The sequence below is a fragment of the Marmota monax genome, unplaced genomic scaffold (genome assembly GCF_021218885.2).
Source record: "Marmota monax isolate L192 unplaced genomic scaffold, Marmota_monax_Labrador192_F-V1.1 WCK01_AAM20220418_F8-fsc00059, whole genome shotgun sequence".
Classification (NCBI taxonomy): domain Eukaryota; kingdom Metazoa; phylum Chordata; class Mammalia; order Rodentia; family Sciuridae; genus Marmota; species Marmota monax.
Window position 1 is genome coordinate 10,291,590 of NW_026693595.1, and position 22,676 is coordinate 10,314,265.

At 40.4% G+C, this 22,676-nt stretch overlaps 1 protein-coding gene across 10 annotated transcripts in view; it reads left to right on the forward strand.

The window, feature by feature from the left end:
- The window catches only part of Smarca2 (SWI/SNF related, matrix associated, actin dependent regulator of chromatin, subfamily a, member 2), a 166,292-nt gene that overhangs the window by 115,004 nt on the left and 28,612 nt on the right, over nucleotides 1-22,676 (forward strand). Inside the window, exons 1-2 of one of the 10 annotated variants that reach the window (XM_046459494.2) lie at nucleotides 20,960-21,065; nucleotides 22,316-22,411. The exons of the other annotated variants lie outside the window; for them this stretch is intronic. Of the exons in view, the coding sequence (XP_046315450.1) occupies nucleotides 22,319-22,411 (93 nt within the window). The 5' untranslated portion in view covers nucleotides 20,960-21,065; nucleotides 22,316-22,318. Of the gene's footprint in view, nucleotides 1-20,959; nucleotides 21,066-22,315; nucleotides 22,412-22,676 lie in introns of those variants that run through there. 10 annotated transcript variants of the gene reach the window in all.

The following is a 22,676-nucleotide window of genomic DNA, read 5'->3' on the forward strand; positions in this document are numbered from 1 at the left end:
CTAGAAGATGTGGCATTAATGTGATTTTTAAACTATTCTGCTCATTCCTGTTTGTAACTTTGCCATAGTGTGGTGTGCACATATTACACTTCTGTGTATTTGAGGACACGTGATAATTGACTTGTCTTGATAATTTCTGGGAAGAATATCACTGTTCTTTTTGTGTGAGAGCAGGAATCCAGCTACCAAAAAGGCAGACTTCTGATGAGCCTGGTGGGCCAGGCTTTTTGATTTAACTTGAGCAGCACTGTGCGCTGGCTGTGATGTTTCTGGCATTTTAAGGTGGCCCTCATTCTTGAGGGGAGGGGCTTTGTAAAATAGGAGTGACTGAAGAGTTAGAAAGTGGGCTGGAAGGTGATTTCTGGAATGCCTTGATTTATCATCTTTCCTGCTCCTTTGGTCCTTCTGCCAACTTCAGAATCCTTCCCTTCCTTAAAACACTTAGTGATAACCCTGAATTTATTTAATTGCTGAGTGAGTGATTTTTGCCCCATAGCACTTGAAGATAATTGGAATGCAATCTAGATTATGTGCTCTGTATAATATGTAATTGCCAGCCGAGTGGAGAGAACCGATTTTGGAGAGTATGCCTTTGTCACACAGTGCATCTGATATCTTAAAACTGATTTACAGTCCCTTTTATTTGCTGGTGTATCTTGTTACCTTTTTTAGGGCATCATCTGTCTTCTGTGGGGTCTTCGTGGATGTGAGTGTGTGGATGCTGATTTTACTATATTGCATAGGCTTCTGGAATTTAGGAAAGAACATCTTCTTGTTTTGAAACACCTTGTGTATTTAGGCCCCAATAAATACTTATGACTGATGGATCTGGGGCCCACTTCCCCAGATCTTTAAATCTGGTGATAGCTACAGCTAGTTCCAGCAGCCATAGAGGAACCTTGAGGGAAAGAAGAGACGGGACACTCTTTTCCTTGATTGATGTCACCAGATGTGAGCTCCAGTTTCCTGTGATTTATGTGCCTGAGTGAGCTCCCCATAATCATGTCTGCTACCCAATGAAAAGATTTGGGTGTTTTTCCTAAAGCTTAAAGTAGATAATATAAAATAGTATTGAAATATATAGTAGAAGATGTTCTCGGTAATAAAATATGGCTCCTTTCTGCTTGCTTTGGTGTCTTAAAAAGCTAGATAGTTAGTGCCTGTATGCACATAGAGTTATGAACCCCTTTAGGTGAGCTTGTATCATAGACAAACCAAAGTGCTAAATTGACATAGGAAAAGGCAGACAAGTTCTTGGAGACTTCAATCACAAAGAACAGGAAAAAGTATGAGGAGAGGTTAAAGAATTGGGGGTTTCAAACAAAATATTTGAAATTCTATTGAAACACCCTGTGAGAAATAAAAAAATTTCCCCACATGTATGAACAGGTAGACTGTGGATTTTTCTCTGTCTAGGAATCTTTGAAATCCTGACTCTGCTATTTGGGCTGGATTTAGTATGATCCCGCCTGAAATCAGAGATGGGCTGAAATCTCTCTGCTGGGTTTCAGCACTTGGAGCATTAGTTATTCTGGAGGTGTTCTTTTTTTTCTAAAAATACTTTATTTTACACTGGCAAGGCTTTTTGGCTCCTGTATCTAAAACATAATGCACGTAATACTTTTAATATTTTCCTGCTTTTGTTTTGTCACTTTAAATAATCTGTCCTTGAATTTTGTTTTAAGGTATAAAACTTCCTAGAATAGACTTTTCTTTTCTTTTTCTTTTTTTTTAATCAAGTGGCATTTTAGCTTTAAAAATTGGGTCATCAGATTTACTGGGGCAAAATTTTCTTGCAAGCTGCATTTCCGTCTTTATACACAAGGGAGAGCTAAGGCCCTAGAAAATAGATTTGGGTTTTGCCGAATTCCAGGTTCTTCAGTACTTCAGGATGGAAGTAGGGAACTAATTAATGGTGGTAAGAGTTGCGAATTGTTTGGGGAAATATTTGACAGTAGTAAAAAAAATAAATTAATAGCTTTCTACAGTTTTTATTTTATTTTCATATCCGTTGACTAGACTGTTTTAACAGCAGCTGGACCTTAGCATGTTCCCTTTGTCAGCATTCAGTAGGGTAAATCCAACAGAAGAAACAGTCCTCAGAGGGCCAACTAAATAAATATTAAAAGTTGAGAAGGAGAGAGCCTTATTTTGATCGTTTTTTTTTTTTTTTAAAACCTAATGCCTGGAATTTCTGGTCTTGATTTTTTTCCTTAAAAATCAGGATTCACCTCAGAAATCAAACTCAGTCATTGAAATCATCATAGAAATTTAAATCTGGTTTACAGATACAAAGGAGGCCCAAAAAGTTCACATGATCTTTAGATTGAGCAAATTTTCTTTAATTATGCAGAGAAATAAATAAAGATTTGTTTTTCAGCACTTTTTCACCTTTTTGGGGAGGGTGTGAATCAATAAAGCGACATGAAGTCATCATCCATGGGTGGAGTTCGCTATAGGAAGGTAGAGCAGGTGACTTCACTGTCCCTGTCTAGGAGAGTATCAGAAAAGGAACTGTCATTTCTGATGGCTGTCTGTCTGAAAAGCTGAGGGTATTGAATTGAGAGAGAGCATAGCCTTGGAATCTGATGAACCAAGGAAAAATGTAATTCTAGCTGACCTCATTAGCACTGGACTCTGAGTGCCCTGATCCCTTCTCTTAGCTTTGTTGTCCTCTTCTGTACCATGGGGGAAATTTTAGCACCTGCTCGAGAGGTTATTCTGAGGTTCAAATGTGAGTATAGGTTGTACATAGAATCTGGCATATAAAAGGTCCCAAAATACATATATTAGCTATTAAGAAAAAATATTATTTCAAAGAAAAACCTAATGGACAGTAGGAGAAAAAGAAAAAACTGTTATGTCTTGAAGGCAAGGATTGAGGTGACTGGAAAAAGGTTAAAATGGGGGAAAAAGAAACCCCTTTCCCTACTCACTACTGGAATTAAAAGTAGATACCATGAACTGGGTGCACACCTGTAATCCCAGTGACTCAGGAGGATCATAAGTTCAAGGCCCACCTCAGTAATTTAGAGAGACCTTGACTCAAAAATATAAAAATAGAAACAACTGGGGATATACCTCAGTGGTAAAGTACTCCTGGGCTTAATCCTCAGTACCCCCTTACACACATATGTACACACCAAGATGATATGTTATGGGACTTGGCCACTTGTTTTGTCACTTTAAATAATCTGTCCTTATGCACCCCAAGCAAGTTAACCTATACACACTCATCTGTTAACCATCTTTTCTCTGGTTTTGTACCACACTGCATGCCAACCTATACCCTCTCAGCCATTAGCCATCTTTTTCTCTGTTTTTCTACTTGAGCCTCCATGCCTGCAGGAAGAACATAGGGGAAGAACATGGGGGTTAGCAACCAGGAACTTGGAGTATAGATCTTGGACAGGTCTGTTGATTGTTGTAGACTGAATGTGTATATCCCCCCAAAATCCGTATGTTGAAATCCTAACCCCAATATGATGGTATTAGGAGATGGGGCCTTTGGAAGGCTCTTATAGGTCATAGGAGTTAAGCTCTCATGAATAGGACTAGTGCCATTACAAAAGGGACACCAGAGAGCTTTCTAGTCATCTTCTGCCATGTAAGGATACAAGAAATCAGCCACATGCAAGCCAAAAGAGGATCCTCACAGAACTTGACCATCCTGCACCCTGTTCTCTGATTTCTAGCCTCCAGAACTGAGAGACAAATTTATGTTTATAAGCTCTGAGTTCTCCAGAGAAACAGAATCAATCAGATATGTGGAGATATATAAGAGAAGATTGGGGCTCATGATAGAGCACTCACCTAGAGTGTGTGAGACCCTGGGTTTGCTCCTGATCTGGTTTAGATATGAGGTGTTCCCAGAAGTCCATGTGTGAGACAATGTAAGAAGGAGCGGAAGTAAAATAACTAGATTATGAGAGCTGTAACTCAGTCAGTGGATGAATCCACTGGGATTAACTGGGTAATCAGTCACTGGGGGTATGCCTTTGGGGTTTATATTTTGCCCTTGGTGAACAGAGCTCTCTGCTTCCTGTGCACCCATATCCTGAGCTGTTTTCCTCTCTCAAGCCTTTCTGCCATGCTATTCTGCCTCACTTGGGCCCAGAGCTATGGAGTTGGCTATCTATGGACTGAGAACTCGTAAGCCCCAAATAAACTTTTCCTCCACTAATCCCTCCCCCCACCAACTAATTGTTCTTGTCAGGTCTTTTGATTACAACCATGAAAAAACTGATTAAAACAGATCCCCAGTACAGGGGGGAAAAATTGATTACTGGAATCAGCCCATGCAACTGTGGAGGTTAAGAAGTCTCCCATGAGATGCCATCTTGAAAGCTTGAGACCCAGGAAAGTTAGTGGTGTCATTTAGTCCAAATTTGAAGTCCTGAGAACCAGGTTAGGGGTCACTCCTCATATAAGTGCCTGATTCCAAAGGCCTGAGAACCAGGAGCCCTGGCACCCAAGGGCAGAAGAAGATGGATGTCATAGATATGAAGAGCGAAAGAATGCACCCTTCCTCCGCCTGTTTGTTCTGTTCTGGCTCAATGGATTGGATGATGTCTACCCACATTGGTGAGGGCAGACCTTTTCTACTCAGTCTACTGATTCAAATACTCATCTCTTCTAGAAACGCCCTCACAGACACCCAAAAATAATGTGTGAGGAGCTATCTGGGCATCCCTTAGCCAACTCAAATTGACACATAAAATAACCATCACATCAGTACTTTTTTATAGCAGCCCAAACTGTCTAAGACATGGGTAATTTGCATAATCTTTGATTTGTGGAGGACCTTCCACAAATCTAAAGAAACCTCTAAAAAGCATAAAACTGTTTTTGCTTTTACTTTTTACTGTGGTTTTATTTAATTTACATTTATTTATTTATTTTGTTATTTTGTTATTGGGAATTGAACCCAGAGGTGCTTTACCACTGAGCCACATCCCCAGCCATTTTTATTTCTTATTTTGAGACAAGGTCACACTAAGTTCCTGAGGCTGGCCTTGAACTTGCAATCCTCCTCCTCAACCTCCTGATTTGCTGGGTTTACAAATGTGCACCACTGTGTCCTGCTTTTCTGTGATTTTTTAATCAAATGGTCATCTCCTGCCTTCTTACACCTAAGGGCGTACATGGAAACTGTGTAAAAGCAAATTCAATTCAATGTTCATGTATTGATTATCGATTACATTGAGCCATACACTGTGCTTAGATAGCAAAGTGGTGTTGTTAAGGCGTTATTCCTCAGAGTCATGGCTGCTTGTCTTATTAGTGCAATTAAGAGCCAGACTTGAGAGATGCTATTAGAGATAATATTGCACAGTTAGCCACCTTGAAGAGCTTGTCAAGAGCAGGTCTGCAAGTATACACAGATGGGAATTAAGAGATGAAAACAGATTGTGAGATGCTCTAACTCATAGGGATTTTCACTGTTCAAGAAATCAAGAGCTCAAACAGCATGTATTCTACTTAATGCTAGACTTTCTGTGACAAGTGTCCCTTCCCATCCTCAGACTTCTAGAGGAGGAAGGTGAAGCTTCCTTGGCCAAACCGTGTAGCCTGTGGACATTGAAGGCAGGGGTTTCATCTTCTTGTTGCTGCCAGGACACTTGAGCTTTCCATCAGCCACACCTGTGTTTGTGCGGTTTCTCATAACCCAGCGAGGCTCCCAGGGAAAAAGAAGTACAGCTTGGCACATTCATTCATCGACAAAGGAAAAAGAGATGCAGGGTTAGGTGCCAAGATAATAAGGATCTGGAGCATGCGATGCTTGCAGATTCCTAGAGTTGTACAGGGTCGATTTCCTCTTTGTTCCTAATAGCTCAGTTGGCTTCTAGGGGAGTCAGAAGGAACTTTCTAGAAAAAATATCAGCTCTGATCACCACCCCTGTTTAAACTTCCCAGTGGCCTCTCATTATAAGTTTAGTGGAATCCAAACCCTTGAACAGAGTTTTGAGGCTACAGTCATCTCCTCCCCTTGCTCTCTGGGCACGGCACCACACGACTGTCTTTCTGGTCCTTTGCACTCTCGAAGCCTGTCTCTTAGATCTTTACTTTTTCTTCTTGTTCAAACGAACTCTTTGCAAGGGATCCTTCCTGACGAGCTTGCTGAACTATCCAGCACCTGTCAATAACTGTCACTTAATATGCATTAATTTTTCCTGAGTGATTGCCACTATACAGGGTATCTTGTCCTTTTCCACTGGCATTAAGCTCCAGGAAGGCCAAGGCCTTGCCCATCCTCTCCACTGCTGTGTCCCAGTATCTGGAGCAGCCGTGTCCTCAGAGTGAGCTCTCAATAAATACAGGTGAATAAGCCAAAGCACTGGGCGGAAATGAGGGCTGCAGAAGATTTGGTGGCAGTCCGTATCTTTTTTGGCAAAGTCAATAAAATCACGTGTTTTCTTTTTAGTAATATGGGTCAAGGTAGCAATTGTTGGCCTTCTATTAGATTCCAGCGATCTGCATCTTCACAGAAAGATTTCTTAAAAGAATTTGGAAGGCGGGCTGTTTTGACATGAAAGTGCTTTTGAGCTTTTCAAGAATGTGAAGGTTCTGTTCTAATTTCAGAACACATTGATGGAGATTATTTAAATTTGAATAAAAAAGCACAACCATTGCTTCAACCCAGCTATTCCTCAGAAATCCTCATGGATTTTATAGCAGCTATCTTCTAGCTTCTTTTTCAGCAAAAGCTAGATTAATAGAGCTCATTTAACTCAATGTTAAAAGACATAAAATACTAAATTTTTTTGGGTTTTTGTTTTATAGTTTTGTACAGAGTCCCCCATATAAGCCTGCTGATTTAAAGTGTAATGTCACACGGCCTTTTAGATCCTTTCTTATTTTCTATTAAAGAATGAATTATCAGAATCATGAAAAATTGTGGATGGGACCATGACATTTTGCTTTAGGCAAAGCTGGATTCTTGGGTGGCCACTCCTTCTGAAATATAATATTAAAGGTTACTGCTCAGAGTCTGTCAAAGAAAGCACATTCCTTACAAGCATGATGCTATTTGTGTGTGTGTGTGTGTTTTTTCAAAGAATATCTTTCCCTTGGACCTTGTAGAAACCATTTTAAATTATATCATCTTCAAAAGTGGAGCCTTATAAAGATTGCCAGTGGTTCTGCTCTGTTCTTGTACAGCTGCCTCTGATAATTTAGTAGAAGGGAAGTTGATCAAGTATCAGGATATCAGGGTCTCTGGTTACAGATCTGTTACAGCTTTGCTATGTGACCTCTTGGATAAGTCATTACACCTCTTGGGCCCTCAGTTTCCATGTCTGTAGATTAAAGTGTAAAACAAGGAGGAGAGCAAGCCCTTTTCTCCTGCCCTGTCATTCTGTAGCTTTGCTTTTGGTGATACTAGAGAGAATAGTGTGGGTTTGCCTCGATCCACCTCCAGTTCTGTGAGACTCAGTTATCAGAAAGTAGAACTCAGACTCTTTTGTGTTCTCAGTCAGACTTTTTCTTGATAACACAGTCTTGGCAAAGGGTTCTCTGACAGGTTCGTGGACTCCGTATGTAATCCAGGTTGCAGATTTCAGGGTCCCATCTGGTTGTCTGTAGCATTTGAAGAGTCAAGATGAAGAGTCAAGACTGATGGGCCATGATGGACGCCATGCCAGCGTGCTAGAGAGATGGAGCTGGTGATGGGCAGCTGTCTGCCATAGGGGGCTGCTTTCCTTACAAGGTGGTTGGGGGCTTCAGCTGTTCTGCATAAACCAAAACCTAGAACTGCCTAGCACCCTGTCATCAAGAAGCATTCCAGTTGGTCCTTTTTTAAAAATCCTTTGCACACTACCTAGCAGAGTACATAACAGCTGCAAAATGGATCCAAGTAGTTCATTGAAAGAATCATTTTTTCCCCAAAATTATCAAGACCAAATCCATTTGTATTCCTTTTAACTTAAAAAAAAATCAGCACATTAATGTCAAGGTAAAGTCATCCCTTTGCATCTGTGGGGTCCACATCCATGCTTTCAATCAACTACAGATGGAAAATACTGGGGGGGGAAATTGTACATCCTAAACATATTCGTATTTTTCTCATATCATTATTCCCTAAACAGTATATATAATAGTCATTTACATAGCATGTACATAGTATTAGGTATTATAAATAATCCAGAGGTGATTTAAAGAATATGGGAGGATTGTGTAGGTTATATGCATATACTATACTGTTTTATATAAGGGAGTGAGCTTTTGTGGGTTTTGGTATCCACGGGGGATCCTGGAACCAATACCACTTCATGCCAAGTGGATGTCCCACAGTATGTCATTGGAAGGCATGGAGAAGGATGTTTGATGAAGTTCAACAGACCACACTATCAACATTCCTGGAGCATCACTGACATAATTAATAAACCTAGTTTCAGGGTCCACTGGTAAATATTTTGTTACCAAATAAAATGGTGATTTGACTATTTTGTGTCTCTACATTTCTAAAGTCATTATCCAAAATACCTAGAGTTTTGTTTTTCTTTTAAATAAGAAATTTAAAGGTTTTTTGAGACATTTTCCTGTCATAAAAACCTAGTGAAAGATACAGGATAGTGAAGGAAACAAAATAGAATCACCTATAATCTTACTGACCTTCCCGTAACCAGATTGGAGAAGGAGCCAAAAACTAACCAACAGAGGTTATTTTGGTGCCATTACCTTCTGAGGTTTAACCTGTTGAGAGGCTCAGCTCTTTTGTAGTAGTTTCAGCAAATCCCACCTGCTGATGCCCATCAAGCCTCAGCCTGTCTGTCCTCGTGGTTGGTGGTATTTGCATGTCCTTCCATGCTGCCTGGAGAGCAGACACCCTGTTTTACAGGGCACCTGGTGCCAGAGCACTGCCTTTTTGTTTTGAAGGCCATGAAAGGATTTGTGGGGGCATGCCCTCCCACACTGGCATAGAGATTGTCTTCCTTTCCCTTAACAGAACTTAGCTGTTTGTGCTTCTCTCTCTCTCTCTCTCTCTCTCTCTCTCTCTCTCTCTCTCTCTCTCTCTTTTCACCTCTCTTGTGTTAGATAGTTGCTGCTTTTTTGCTTCCAGAAAATTGCCAAACAGCATTCCTCTCCCCTCTCCAGGGTTAAATTCCTAGCCAGAATTCACTTCCAAAATTCATTCTTAGCAAGCACTCTGCCACTAAGCTGTATGTGCCACGAGCCCCTTTTCTTGGGCCTTATCAGGCTCTTTCTCGGTACTTGTGTTCTTTCCTCCTTTCTCTATATCAGGTCCGACTAGGATGGATGCTATACATTAATGATTCCCTTAAGGACTTGGAATAGATAGTATTGTCCCCATTTTACAGATGAGGGAATTAAGCCTGACAGGCATGGAATATGGTTTGGGGATTTAGCATTTAGTTCACAACAGGTGCATTTGTTTAGCAAAAGTCGAATGTTGAGGTTATTGCCTTTTACATTTTGATAATGTACATCTGTGCAAGTCTGTGGAACTGTGGAGTTTGGTAAAAGACAAGTAAATCCCATCCCAGTTTATAGCCCCTCCGCTCACCAAGCCAAGGGGCTCCTGGTTTGTGAATCCCATCTGCTTCTTGAACAGGTTGGGGAGCTGCAGCCAGATAGAGAACAGGTGGTCTTGATGACCTGGGAGGTCTCTTGCTAGAGAGCTTCAAGACAGGCACCTGGAGGTGATATAAGACCTAACCCTGAGGGCGGTTCAGCCCCTCCTGCAGAGGGGCTCCTTTGTGAGTTTCCTTCCGCCCAGTAGCACATTGTGGGCTTTTACTACAGGTCAGTTTCTCCACCCTGGTTTGGAGGGAAGCTGGGCCCTTATCTGCCCTCCTTTTTACCTGGCTCTGTTGCAGAGCTTGCTCTGCCTTTGAACTAAGGGGCGTTGATCTCGCTTCAGGGCTCAGTGGTGACATTGGATGCTCCTTTTTTGCCTGTAGGGTTGAACATCTTTTTTAAGCCATTTAACTCTCAAAACTAAAGCAAGACGTAAGATTGTATAATGCTACCAGTTAAAATAAAGGCAGTTTTCAAGAAGTAAGCTGGAGCAGGATAAACTGAAAACAGGCCTTCATCTTGCTCCATTTATCTGGCTTATTTTAATTCACAGTATAATTGTGGTGCCTTCCTTTGAATAGTAATCACTTAAGCCAGGTGTTAGGATGTGCTTCCTTGGTAAGCCCTGTCATTTTGAGAAAGCAGAGAAGTAAACAACAAAGACTCGATTTTATTTCAGCAAGATTTTTGGGTCCCACCAGTGAACAAAACATCAATCTCTGTACCATTGGAAGCTTTTTTAAAATGACTTTTCAAAAAATTTCTGAAAGAGATTTCAGGTTGATAGGAGACTCAGACCCATTTTCAAACCAAACAAACTTACAACAAGCAGAATTAAACCAACTAAATGAAAGTGTTTACGTTGTGGAAAAGTACAGGAAAAGGACAGACCAGGTAGGATATTAAAATAAATGGTATTTTAGCCCTTTCTTAAAAGATGAACATGATTTGGATAAGCAATGGGGATTAGGAGAATTCCAGGCTAAAAGAAGCACACAGAGGCTTGGGAATGTGTGAGGACTCTTCCATGCTGTGACTGTATGTTGGACACATAGTTATTATACAGATAGAAACAGGGAGGAAGAACTAGAGTGGGCCAGACCCTGAAGCCTACTCATGACCAAGGTATCTGGACTTTGTTTAGGTCTATACAAAAAATTCAGAGCCCAACATATTTAAAATAGGAGAATGAATGGATGAATGGATCTGTCCATCCTTCTAAACAAAAGGTAACCATTTGCACTGTAAAGGATGAATTGAAAACCCCCAAGGGATGCCATTAATTTTACTTTGTGAGAGAGACCTGTCCCAGAGCAAGGAGATCTGGAGGGAAAAGACTGTGAAGTACTTTTGAGGTAAACTACAGGATGGCTGATAGCACAGTGGAGTGTGATAAGGGAAATTGGTGGTTTTAAGGGTCTCCAGCCTAGAAAATTGGGAGGAAATGATGCTACCTACCCTTAGATGAGACAAAAGGATCCATAATGAAGAATATTTTCTCAGTTGATGGAAAAAATGATAACCTTGATTTGGAATATTCAGTAGGAGAGGGGAAATCCTGATTCTCCAAAGAGAAGTACAATATGGAGAGAGAGAGTTTTTGAAGCCAGGGATCTCCATGGGAGATTTTATACTCAGGTGAGGGATTGGGATCATCTCAGGTAATTCCCATCGGTAGTTTGGGGCTGCTAAGAAGATGTTCACCATATTGAACCATGCATGGATCTATGTCCAGATATAGAAATATCCAAGTATGCATAGAGAAGTCCCCCACCAGGAGTGCCAGGATTGACAGCCTTCCTAGGAATGCCTTGTAGCACTTCTGGAAGGTCAGTTGTGAAATGCTGCAGCAGTGAGTCCTCCCAGGGTCCATCAGAGGCTCCTTGTTACTGCTAAGAGCATCAACCTCGTTCAAATGTCTTCTGTGGACTCAGAAGGGGACTGTGAGACCTTTGCCTGCTTGTTTGCAATGCATGAGAATGAAAAATGGGGGTGCGGGATGGAGAAGTTGGGGAATGTGCAATTAAGGAGAGAGAAATGTTCAGGTGAGAGGGGAGAATGATCACAAAAGAGGTTAGATGAAGTAGGGAAACACAATAGTAGCAAAATAGGAAAGTGATTTTTAAGGAACAACAGAGGAGAAAGTAAATAAAATAGGGTTTAGATGGGACTAAGATACAGGAATCTGGAGGCTTTTGGTAACTTGAACAAATGAGTGCTTTTGTGGGTGCTCAGGAATTGTACTGTGTGGCCAGAAAGTAGAATCATCGGTGGAGGTGATTTGTAGCTGGACAGCAGAGGGAAGGCAAGAAAGGGTGATGCAGGGAAAAGACAGTTTGATGCTAGAGTTTGACTAATCACATAGAAATATCTAGAACCAATACACTTGAATCCATGCTCAGTGATCAGTAAATAAATACAGCAGTTTTCCCAGGGAACCCTGTGTAAAAGTTGCTTTTGTTTTCAACTGTATTTATGGTATCTAATCTCCTATCCCCATGTCTCTGCTGGGTGCTGCTGTAGGGGAGCTGAGAAAAAAAGGAAAGCCTCTGTCAGAAAATTGTCAAAATGATCTGGTGCACCTGGGGAGGATTCTAAGGCATTGGGGGGGGGGTGGCGGTGGGGAATGGGAGCTGATCTTGAAGCATGTATAGGACAGGACGTGCACAGGTTCAGAGGTTGGGAAGGACGTTCAGGTGAGAGGGGAGAATGATCACAAAAGAGGGGATTATGGTGGGGCATTGCACAGTTGCACATGTGTTCCTGTTCCTTGCAGAGTATTCACATAGCCAACATCTTAGTCTGGGCCGCTGTAACAAAATATCTTAGACTGGGTAATGTGTGTGTGTGTGTGTGTGTGTGTGTGTTGCTAGGATTGAACCCAGAGTCTTGTGCAAGCAAAGCAAACACTCTACCAGTTGAACTGTATCCCCAGCCCCTAGACTGGGTAACCTGTCTGGTAATGCCACATGTTCATATGGAGCTCCTTGCTCTGCCCTCTCATGGTAGGGGCGAGGGAGCCTTCTGGAGCCTATTTTATAAGGACACTGATCGCCCTCATGAAATCTCTGCCCTCATGATCTAATCACCTCCCATGTGTCCCATCTTCTAACACTGCCACCTTAGGGTTAGGGTTTCAACCTGGAATTCTGAGATTCCACACATCCGACCCTAGCTAATGGCAAATCATACTGAGTAAGACCAGGTCCTGGCAATCTCTAGATTTCAGATAGACAGACAGACTTGGAATCATAGTACTGTGGAAGACAGGAATTTGGATAGAGCAGTAACCTGAAGTAGGAAGTAGTTAAGATCTGACTAATGGAACGTTAGAAAAATACAGAATCAAGCTAATATAAAGGAGGAAATGGACCAGGTGACAAAGAGCAAAGTTGACCTTCCTTGTGATCTTCACCATTCCAAAAAGTACAACTAAAACCTTAACTGTCACTTAGGATCTCCAGTTTGGGTGTTTTTAGAGTTGATGAGAATTTGATACTAACAAAGCACGCTGAGTGCAGACTCTTCCCAAATTATAACAGTTCAGCTCTTGCCAGACTCAACAGTGCTGTTGGATTTTTTTTTTTTTTTTAAAGAAACATACCTTTGGGCTGGGGATGTGGCTCAAGCGGTAGCGCGCTCGCCTGGCATGCATGCGGCCCAGGTTCGATCCTCAGTACCACATACAAACAAAGATGTTGTGTCTGCCGAAAACTAAAAAATAAATATTAAAAAAAAAATTCTCTCTCTCTCAAAAAAAAAAAAAAAAAGAAAAGAAAAAAAGAAACAGCTTTAAAAAAAAAGAAAAGAAACGAAACATACCTTTTTGGAGTGTTTTTGGCTTGTTTGTTTTTGGTAGTAGATGTTGAACTCAAGAATTCACATATGCTGGACAAGCAGTGTATCCCTGAGCTATATCCCCAGTCCTTTTATTTTTAATTTTAAGTCAAGATCTTGCTGGTATCAAACTTGCAATCCTCCTGTCTCAGCCTCCTGAGTGGCTGGGATTACAGGTGTGTGCCACCATGCTTCAGCTTTTTTAGTCTTAGTACTCACTGCTTGTAGAAATGAGAGCCTTCTCTCTTCTTACAATTATATTTCATTGTGATATTTGATTAAAATATGTAGTTGCTCATGCATCAACTCATTTGGGAACAAAAATACCTGTTGGTATTTGAATCAAGCCATAAAAAGCACAAAGGCCCAGACAAGGCAGGTATTTGTCAGAGGTAGGGTCCTCAGGGGAGATCGATGATGGAGCCTCTTGACTTCCTTCAGATTTAGTAACAAGTGTACAGTCTTTAAAATTCTTTCTAGTTATTCCTTTTCTGCAATGCATTTTAGGGGTTGTTTTCTACATATGTTTGCAACCGCCAGTGAGCCAGTTCCTTTGCTCATCTATTTGTGCAAATCATTGGCTGGGCATCAATGAACTCTGTCTCTTTGCATCAATTCTCTGCCACCCCATCCTTCTCAACTTTAGCTGTGGATTCCCAGCAAAACTATTAGTCCTGACTTAAGATACAAAAAAGCTATGGAAGCCTTGTGAAGCCAGAATAGAACCGTGTTTATTAGTAAAACCAGGTCATATTTATCTCTGCTGTAATTTCTTGGTTTTTTAAAGATTCACTTTAAAATTTATTGCATAGTAGGTTTTGTTTGCCATGTGCATATAGCTCTTAGCTAAGTAAGTCTCAGTTTTGTTTTGAAATTTTAGCTTTATTAAGTAGAGTAGAAAGGATAATCATATTTGACAATCTTAAACATATTTAGAACTGCATGCAAACTAGACAAGAAATTTATTGTACATTTTTAAGTTGTATTCTCATCTTCAACTGGAGTTAGCACTCTACTACTGACACCCTAGTGACATAGGAATATGTATATATGTACATATATATATATATATATATATATATATATATACACACATCTGTATGTATTCTTGTATCTGCACATAGCTGAGCTAAATGTGTATTGGGGTGCAATTTGAGCTTCCATGTGTCCAGCTACTCTCTTGTTTCTTCATGTAGTGTATTTGTTGCCTGCCCCTGTTGTCCTCTGTTTATTCATGCATTCTACCTATGATATCTTTAGCCTAGATGCTCATGACCTTTATTGTGCTTCAACACCCACACCATCCAAGCATATTTTTTTCACACCTATAGTTCAGATCCCTAAATGAAGTGAACGGACTGGCTCAGCCAATCACTCTCTGTTTATAGAATGACCTCCTATTAGGCCCCACACAAGTCTAGAGTCAGGTCACTCTGAAAGCACGCAGCCATTCTCACAGAACAGGGAGAAGTCGCCTGATTTAGAACGTGGCTGCCCAGGCAATAGGTGTTGTGGGTAGAGCAGTTTCCCTTGCATTTTAGGATGGCATGAAAAACAAAGTCTGCTGTCACTTATTCAGAGAGGTGCATACCTGCATCTAGGCAGCTTGCTTTACACCATTCCACTACTACAAATTTCCATTACTGTGACATAATCACCAGTTCTCTAACAAGTTTTAATTACCATATGTATTGTTAGTTAGAGTTGCCATGACAGAATGCCACAGACTGGTGGCTTAGGCAATAGGAATTTATTTTCCAACAGATCTGGAGGCTGAAAGTCTTGAGATCAGGGTGTCAGCAGAAATGGTTTTCTCTGGGGCCTATCTCCTTTGCTTGCAGTATAGCCTCCTTTAAACATGGTCAATATTCCATGTGCCCTTGAATCCTATTCTCCTTTTCTTAGAAGATCAACAGTCATGGCAGCTCATTTTATACCTTAATTTCTCTTGCTGGAAATACAGTCACATTATGAGTTGATAGGGGTTGGAACCTCAACATAGTATTTTGGAGGGACACAATTTAGCACATAACAACATGGTATAGCAATTATGATTCATTTTACATAAAGTCTAGGCTTTACTGCTAGTTCTTCAGTTCACAAATCACTATAAAACAGGTGCATATTATGGCCAGTGACCAGTCACATCACTTCTTTCAAAATGTGCCAGTAATTAATCTGAACATCTGTTAGTCTAGCCACAGACAGCAAGGTGTGTAGTTGTGTTGCCTCCTTGTCTTCCAGTGACAAACCTAAGGGACATCTTAAAAAATAGCTCATCAGGAGAGGGAATTGGTCACCAAAGGTGGGAGTGCAGTAATGAAACAAGAAGCAATAATGCACGACAAGACATGTGGTTGGTTTTATTATGACATTTGAAAATGGCTGCAGCAAAGTAAAGACAACACAGGACCTGGGCCTGAGTGGAGCTTCAATTCAGGCACCTGGAAAAAGTCTGCTGAATGTCAAAAACAAGGTAAAGTCAACTCAGGGTATTTTAGATTAAATTTTACTAGGAACAGAAAGCCACTTATGGTTGAAATTGAGTATTTACTTCTACTTTAGATTGAAGACCATAATAATATAATCCCAGTGAGTTTAGGTAGAATTCAGGCAAAATTGTGGAAGTTAGTTGCCTTATTGAAAGAAAATGATAATTACATGGAGACTATAGAGGAACTTTTTACTACCTGTAAAGACTGCCCTCTTTATTTCAGTGTCAACATGAAAGGGTTACTGTTAGACTCTCTGGTGACACCACTAGTTCAAGCAAGGATGCCTCTGTGAAATCTGCACCCAGAGTCTGAGGATTAGTGCAGGCAGGTTTATGATGATCATCCAGTTTTTAAGGCTGATGAAATAGATCTTTTGAAAGCAACCTGTTGAGAACTTATGTGAAGGAAGAAGATGTAAGATTGCAAAGTGGCCGTAAAGGGGAGACTAGATATTTAGCCAGGGATTTTGATGGAAAAAGTTTAAGATGTCCCAAAAGAAGTGGCACTGGCCAAAAGTTCCTTCACATTAAAGGAATTGTGAGATATTTCATAACATTGAAAGAGCAGAGGATGAAATACTGGAAGCCGATGTAAACTTGGAAGTATGGCGGTTTGCCAAGGCATAGAAAAGATTTGCTTCGTGTCATAAGTTATTTGAAGAGGAGGAGGCAAGAGCTATCCAAAATGCTCTCAATCATTTTTTTAAAATGATTATAAAATTATAAAACATTTTACCATTCAGCGTTTGATACATTAAATTAGTGTACTAAGTAAATGTTCGTTTTCCCTATACAGGTGTAACCGACAATAAGTCAATGTTTAATAAGTTTTGACATAAGTTGTTTAAAGATCATGAAACAATCATAATTTCCCTACTGATTATTAAAATGGCTTTAGACAGTATCACCTTGCTTGGTTGTTTTTATGGTGCCACACTCCATGCAAAGTAAGGATTGTGCATGGGTGTGCACACGTGTGATCTTTGCCAGGAGTCTTTCTGGGATGGACCATGTTGTTTTTACTTGCAGTATTCACCTGAACCTAGCAAAATATACCTTAGCCTTTGATGAAAAACAAAACTGTTGTGTGCTGTAAAGTAAAACAACCACCTGGTTAAGGGTGTGGTTTATCAGCCCAACTCCCAGAGTTCAAATGCCAAGTCGGCTACTTTTGAATGTTCTGTAGCAAGATGGTGCACTGCTGTGTGCCTCGGTTTCCTCCTCTGTGAAGGGAGATTAATTGTGCCTACTTCATAGGATTGCTGTGAGGACTAAAGGAGTACAAGAGCATAAAGCCCTGCATTCCTGGCAAGCCAGCAAACAGTATGTTTTAACCACTGGTGCTGATGGCAGTGGTGGTCGCATTCGTAGCAGTAGAAGCAGAAGTATCAATAATAAGTATTTGCAGATTTATTAAGAGCCCTGGGTATGTAGCTCAGTGGTAGATCACTTGCCTACCATGTGAAGGCCCTGGGTTCAATCCCAGACTTAACTGTGGTTGAGATTGTATCATCAAAGAGCCTCAAACTAATCTGCTTTTGATTTCTAGTATTGCTTCATTCATGTGTGTCCCCCTGCACCCATCCTACCCCTCATTTTGGGAGCTATCCATGAACATTCTTTGCATCTGCCTCAAGCCCAAAGGGCCCCTTTTACCACCCTGACATTAATTTTATGCTCTTAACCATAATGGGTACATAGACCAAAGAATTTATTGTGATAGCATGTTACCTGGGATCAGGGATCAGTACCTCGTGGATGGCCTAAGAGAGGGAAGCCTAGAAGAGATCTATTTTTTGACTCAAGCTCCACTATGCCTTTGGACATGATCACCAAATTAATTCATAATCTTAGTCATTGTATTTTATTTTACCTGTCTGACTTAAGAAGCATTAAGTTGCTCATAGTAAACATTAGAATTATACCACAATTTGTTAACCCTCTCTTGGCATTTCTCCATTGTTTTAATGTACTGAGAACCTCGAAGTACAGAATTGGCCCTGCTCAAGAGCCAAGTGGGTGGAGTTCTGGCTCTTGTGAATTGAGAGTAACCGGACAAGTGGTCTCGGAATGAGAAAGCTGAAACGTGTTTCTTGAAATTCTTTGCTGTTTCTCTAAGCCTCCTGCAGGCTTGCAGATTTCTCTCAGGTTCTTTTTTTTCCACCCAAGGGAGCTGGATATAACATGTGCCTAACTGGTAAGAACAGTATCAATCCTTTATTTATGTTTGTATTTGGTAGGGTCTTCAAGACCAGATGTGTTGGGGGCTACCCTCTACTAAATCTAAAAGTCATTCCCTGAACAGAATACTAAGCTTAGAACCGCTCAAAAGGTACAAATGAGTTCTTAGTTGATTGCATTGCATATAATAATTTTTATGCTCCCTTAACTCATTGTCTTCTTCTAAACTCCAAATTGCTTTTCTTGAAATATTGTACTAATTTACCTTGTCTGAAATATATAAGCTGTGACTCTTCTTGTTCCCCTCAACCCTCTACACTAGTCCCCAGTTTCTTTATGTAGCTTCTATAGGTACAAAGAGAGAAGTTTGCTTCTTCCTTCCTTCCTTCCTTCCTTCCTTCCTTCCTTCCTTCCTTCCTTCCTTCCTTCCTTCCTTCCTTCCTTCCTTCCTTCCTTCCTTTCTTTCTTTCTTTCTTTTAAAGTGATCTGAGGTTATTGAACAAAAACAATTTTAAAAAAAACCTGAAAAACTTACTGTACCAGAAATTCACTTCATCGAGGCTCAGTTTGATTTGTCCATGGCCAGCATCCTACATGTCAGTCCAACTGAGAGGGAGCTAGCAGTAAGATTGGTATTCAACTTGACAAATGAGTGAAATAAGAAGTGAATGGGCGGTCTGGTTAAATGAATATATCACCAGTTTTTTTGCATGGCAGTGGGTGGGTGGGGGGTCATATGTTAAAACAGCCTTCATATCAACTCATCTGAATATTTGAAACATGTTAAAGTATAAAATTTGTAAATAGGTATGTCCTGTATTTTCTTACATCATTAAGTGGAGATTTTGAATGGACTGCTTGCTAGTCATTAACCTGGACAAGATTGAACGTGCCACCTGTTGAAATGCTGAAAGTTTTACATTCCCAGGGAAAGCTACCCAGATGTCACTAGTGTTGCGTGCAAGCAAGCATTTGAGGTGGTAGGAACATGTACAAACCTGTGGTTGTTTTGTTTTGTTTTTTTCCTTAATATTTGGAAAATTTGATTGATTTAGAGACTTTGTTCCTTCTGGTAAGACACATATAATATAAAATGTACTGTTTTAGCCATTTTTATGTGTACCTTTCAGTAACATTAAGTGCATTCATATTGTTGTGTGGTCCATTTCAAGGACTTTTTCATTGTCCCAAACTGAAGTTCTACTCATTGAACATTAACTCCCCATCCCTCTACCCCGCCAATCACTGTCCTCCTTTCTCTTTTGAATGGGATCATACACTATTTGTCGTTTTGGCTCCGCCTTATTTCATTTTAGGGAATTCAATTTTGTGCATACATTTTGTATTGTGTGGTGCTGGGTGTCCACTCAGGACTTTCTGCATGTTAGGCAAGTACTCTACCACTGAACTACATTCCTTTATGCATTCATTTCTAACAGGCTACTTTCAAAGATGGTAATAATTAAGAAACAAACAAACTAAAAAAAAAAAAAAAAAAAAAAAAAACAACTATCATTAATCAAAACCCTAAGTATGAAATTCTGCATCCAAAAGATCTGCAGTTGGTTTTACCCTAAGTGACTAAGGTGGTGGGGCATCTTTGAGGGAGAGCTTTGTGTCTGTTGTTGTTATTTAATATTCCTATTATGAGAACATTCCTCATACATGGTAGTTTAAATTTTCTTTAAAGTTCTACCTTTTTTGTTTATGATTTCTCTTCCAGTTTGGAGGGTCATTACCTTTTACTGTCTTGCAAGGTCTCAGCAGGGCTTGAGGGAGGTTTTGCTGATCAGCGCTTGTCCTCAGAAAGCTCTCCTATGAAGTAATTGTCTTTAGAAACCAGTTTCCTTGGTTTCTCGAACCTGCTCCCACCCCTGCGGCATCTTGGGGTCCTCAGTAGAATTTCTAAGAGAGGAAGAACCCCCACCGCCCCCAGGGAGAAATGTCACTGTCATTGGGCAGTAACAATTGTGATATTTAAATATCTGAATTGGAATACTGATCTTCCCATTAAACATGGAAGGAATTTCCTGTGTATTGTCTGAATATCTTTAGAATGGCTCCTTTAGATGTTTTTTAAGGTGGTGTGTTCTGCTGTGAAGGCTGTGCTGAGCTGCTTGGTGGACTTGGAGATGCAGAGATGGAAACAATGCGCCAGAGTTGGCTTGTGGCTTTTTGTGTGCTTGTCCCTTCTGCTGTGGCATTGTGAAGTCACATATAATAGCACCTCATTACCCCAGCGGGGCTGAGAACAAGCACAATGCCTACTTTCTGGACCTTCCATCATTTAATAAAAGATGTAGTTGGTGTGTGTCATGATGACAGAGGTCCACGACTGGAACCACGTGTGGCCGATTCCCCCGGTCTGCCATGTGCTTTGCAAGCTGCAAAGTGCTTCCTCTAGAAAGCAGCTAAATCCTGCGCGACTGTCTCCTGCATGTCAGAACCCCCATGCTGCTTTCTTAAGCACTAATTGAAGAGGGAGCCAGTCTGCATCTTGCTCTTGCACATCCTTGTGTCATGAAAATGCCTTTTTCTTTTAAGCAAAATTGAAAGAAAGAAGAGAGAGAGAGAGAGAGAAAGAAAGGGGGGGGAATAAAGGTTGCCATCCAGTGGAGGAAGGAGTAATTTCCAGCTTCATTCAGGAAAACGCTGGCTGAAATATGCTTAACTCTTTTAACTTGGCTGGGGATTTTTTTTATCACCATATGGGGCTTTTTTTCGTGACATCCGGAGCCAAATGGGTGCAGTGTGCCTTTAAGGAAAGAGGTGCCTCACCAAACTTCGCTGTAGTTGTAGCACACCGTTTAGGTAGGGAAGGAAAGTGTTAATTTCTTATTTGTACACTTTTTTTCCCCGACTTCCTTCCTATTCACTTCATTAAATCTAGAGGCAGTTCGGCATGGGAGCCTTCTGTATGTTGAATTAGGGCTCGCACTCTTGCGCAACACGTCACCAGTCGGAAACTGGGGGTTTGCTTCTGTGATTTATTTCATTATTGTGCTGGTAAAAGGTTTGGAAGGGAATTCTTTTATGGGGTAGTACTTTTAGCATTGTGTAGCAAGTTTTTTTTTTGTTTTGTTTTGTTTTTTTTTCTCTTGTGCCCCCCCCCCTCCAGCGCTGAGTTGAGTCAGTTGAGCTAGTTTAATAAATAATCTCTTAAAACAAAAGAACAGTTTATCTCCATGAAGAATTTTCCTGACAAGCAGGAGAAATCTTACTCTACCCTTTAAGTGCGAAAAGCATTGGGAAATATGTAGTGAATTGATTTCCATTAGAAAGAGACCCTCAGCCATCAGAGCCTGACGCACTGCATATGGATGTGGTTGGGGTCTTTGGGGAGGGAGGAGGGAAGGTGTTTTGTAGCTCTCTGCATTCCTGCATAAAGCCTTAATTTAAGGGGAATAATGGTCAGTACTTTGTGTGTTTCCTTGTCATTCCAGGACCTAGATTTAATAACAATCTGCACGTATTAGCAATTGTAATAAACATCTTTCACTAGTTCTGTTTGCAATTTAATTTGTTTTAGCTTCTTAGCTACTCACTGATTTCTAGATTTAAAAGTCCAAATATCACAAGCTTATGCTTTGTTCCTTTTTTTTTTTTTTCCACAATTAAAGGGGGTGAGAGTAAAATAGTCTGTTCACAACTTGCCCCTCTTCCTTTATCCCACTGAAAAGAAAAACAATGAAAAATTTTACAGCATGAAACTGAAAGTGAAGTATCACAGTTGCTCGGGATTTTCTTTAAAGAGAAGAATAACATTGTTTTAAAATATTTGAACCTGAGAACATGCACATTGCTTTTACTTACATGCATCTAATGAAAAAAAAAATTGTCTTCTGTTTTAAAAATTGTTTGACTGCTCCCAAACCATGCAGCATATTTTTTTTTAAAAAAAGCACAAGAATGAGGTATAAAATACAAAAAGAAAGCATACCTTGTTTCTATTTTTAAAATAAAATTTGAATATTAATTTGTTTTCTTATTGGCTTAATTGCTAAAATTCGAGCGAGAATCAGAAACCACCTGAGCTAAAATCTCTAATTCTGCTGCCTGGAATAATAAGGGGGAAAAAAATATGATAAGTAGTTGTCAATATTAAAACAGGCTGAAGGAGGAAGGCTTCGGGCCTTGTAGTAGGTAGAATGAAACAGCAGATTTGAGTATCCACAATCCTTTCAGTATTAAATTTTCAGTAAAATAAAATTACTTGTATATGAAAACATAGCCTTTCCCAGCTCTCTTTTTTTTCCTGATCAGCTGATGAAGAGACTAGCAGCTCGCTGCTTTGCTGGCTTGTTAATTTTATCCCCACTAACTGTGATTTCCGATAGCCGGCCTGCTGATAGTGGTAAGGTAAATATCCTTTTTCGTTGCCGTCTTGAAGATTCAGTAGAAGTACATCCCAGGCATGTGTAGGTGTGTAACACATCAGAAGCCGGTGTTCTCCGTATTTCTGTGTGCGACTGGGTGCTTGAGGAGAGCAATACCATTAACTGTTGACAGCCTTGCATGCTGTATTTATTATTAGCATGTTCAGCCTCCAAGATATGCGGGACAATTTCCTTTTCTCAGTCTTCGCTTAGCTGCAGTGTGTTTAGCTGTATAGTGGGTGTCCTGC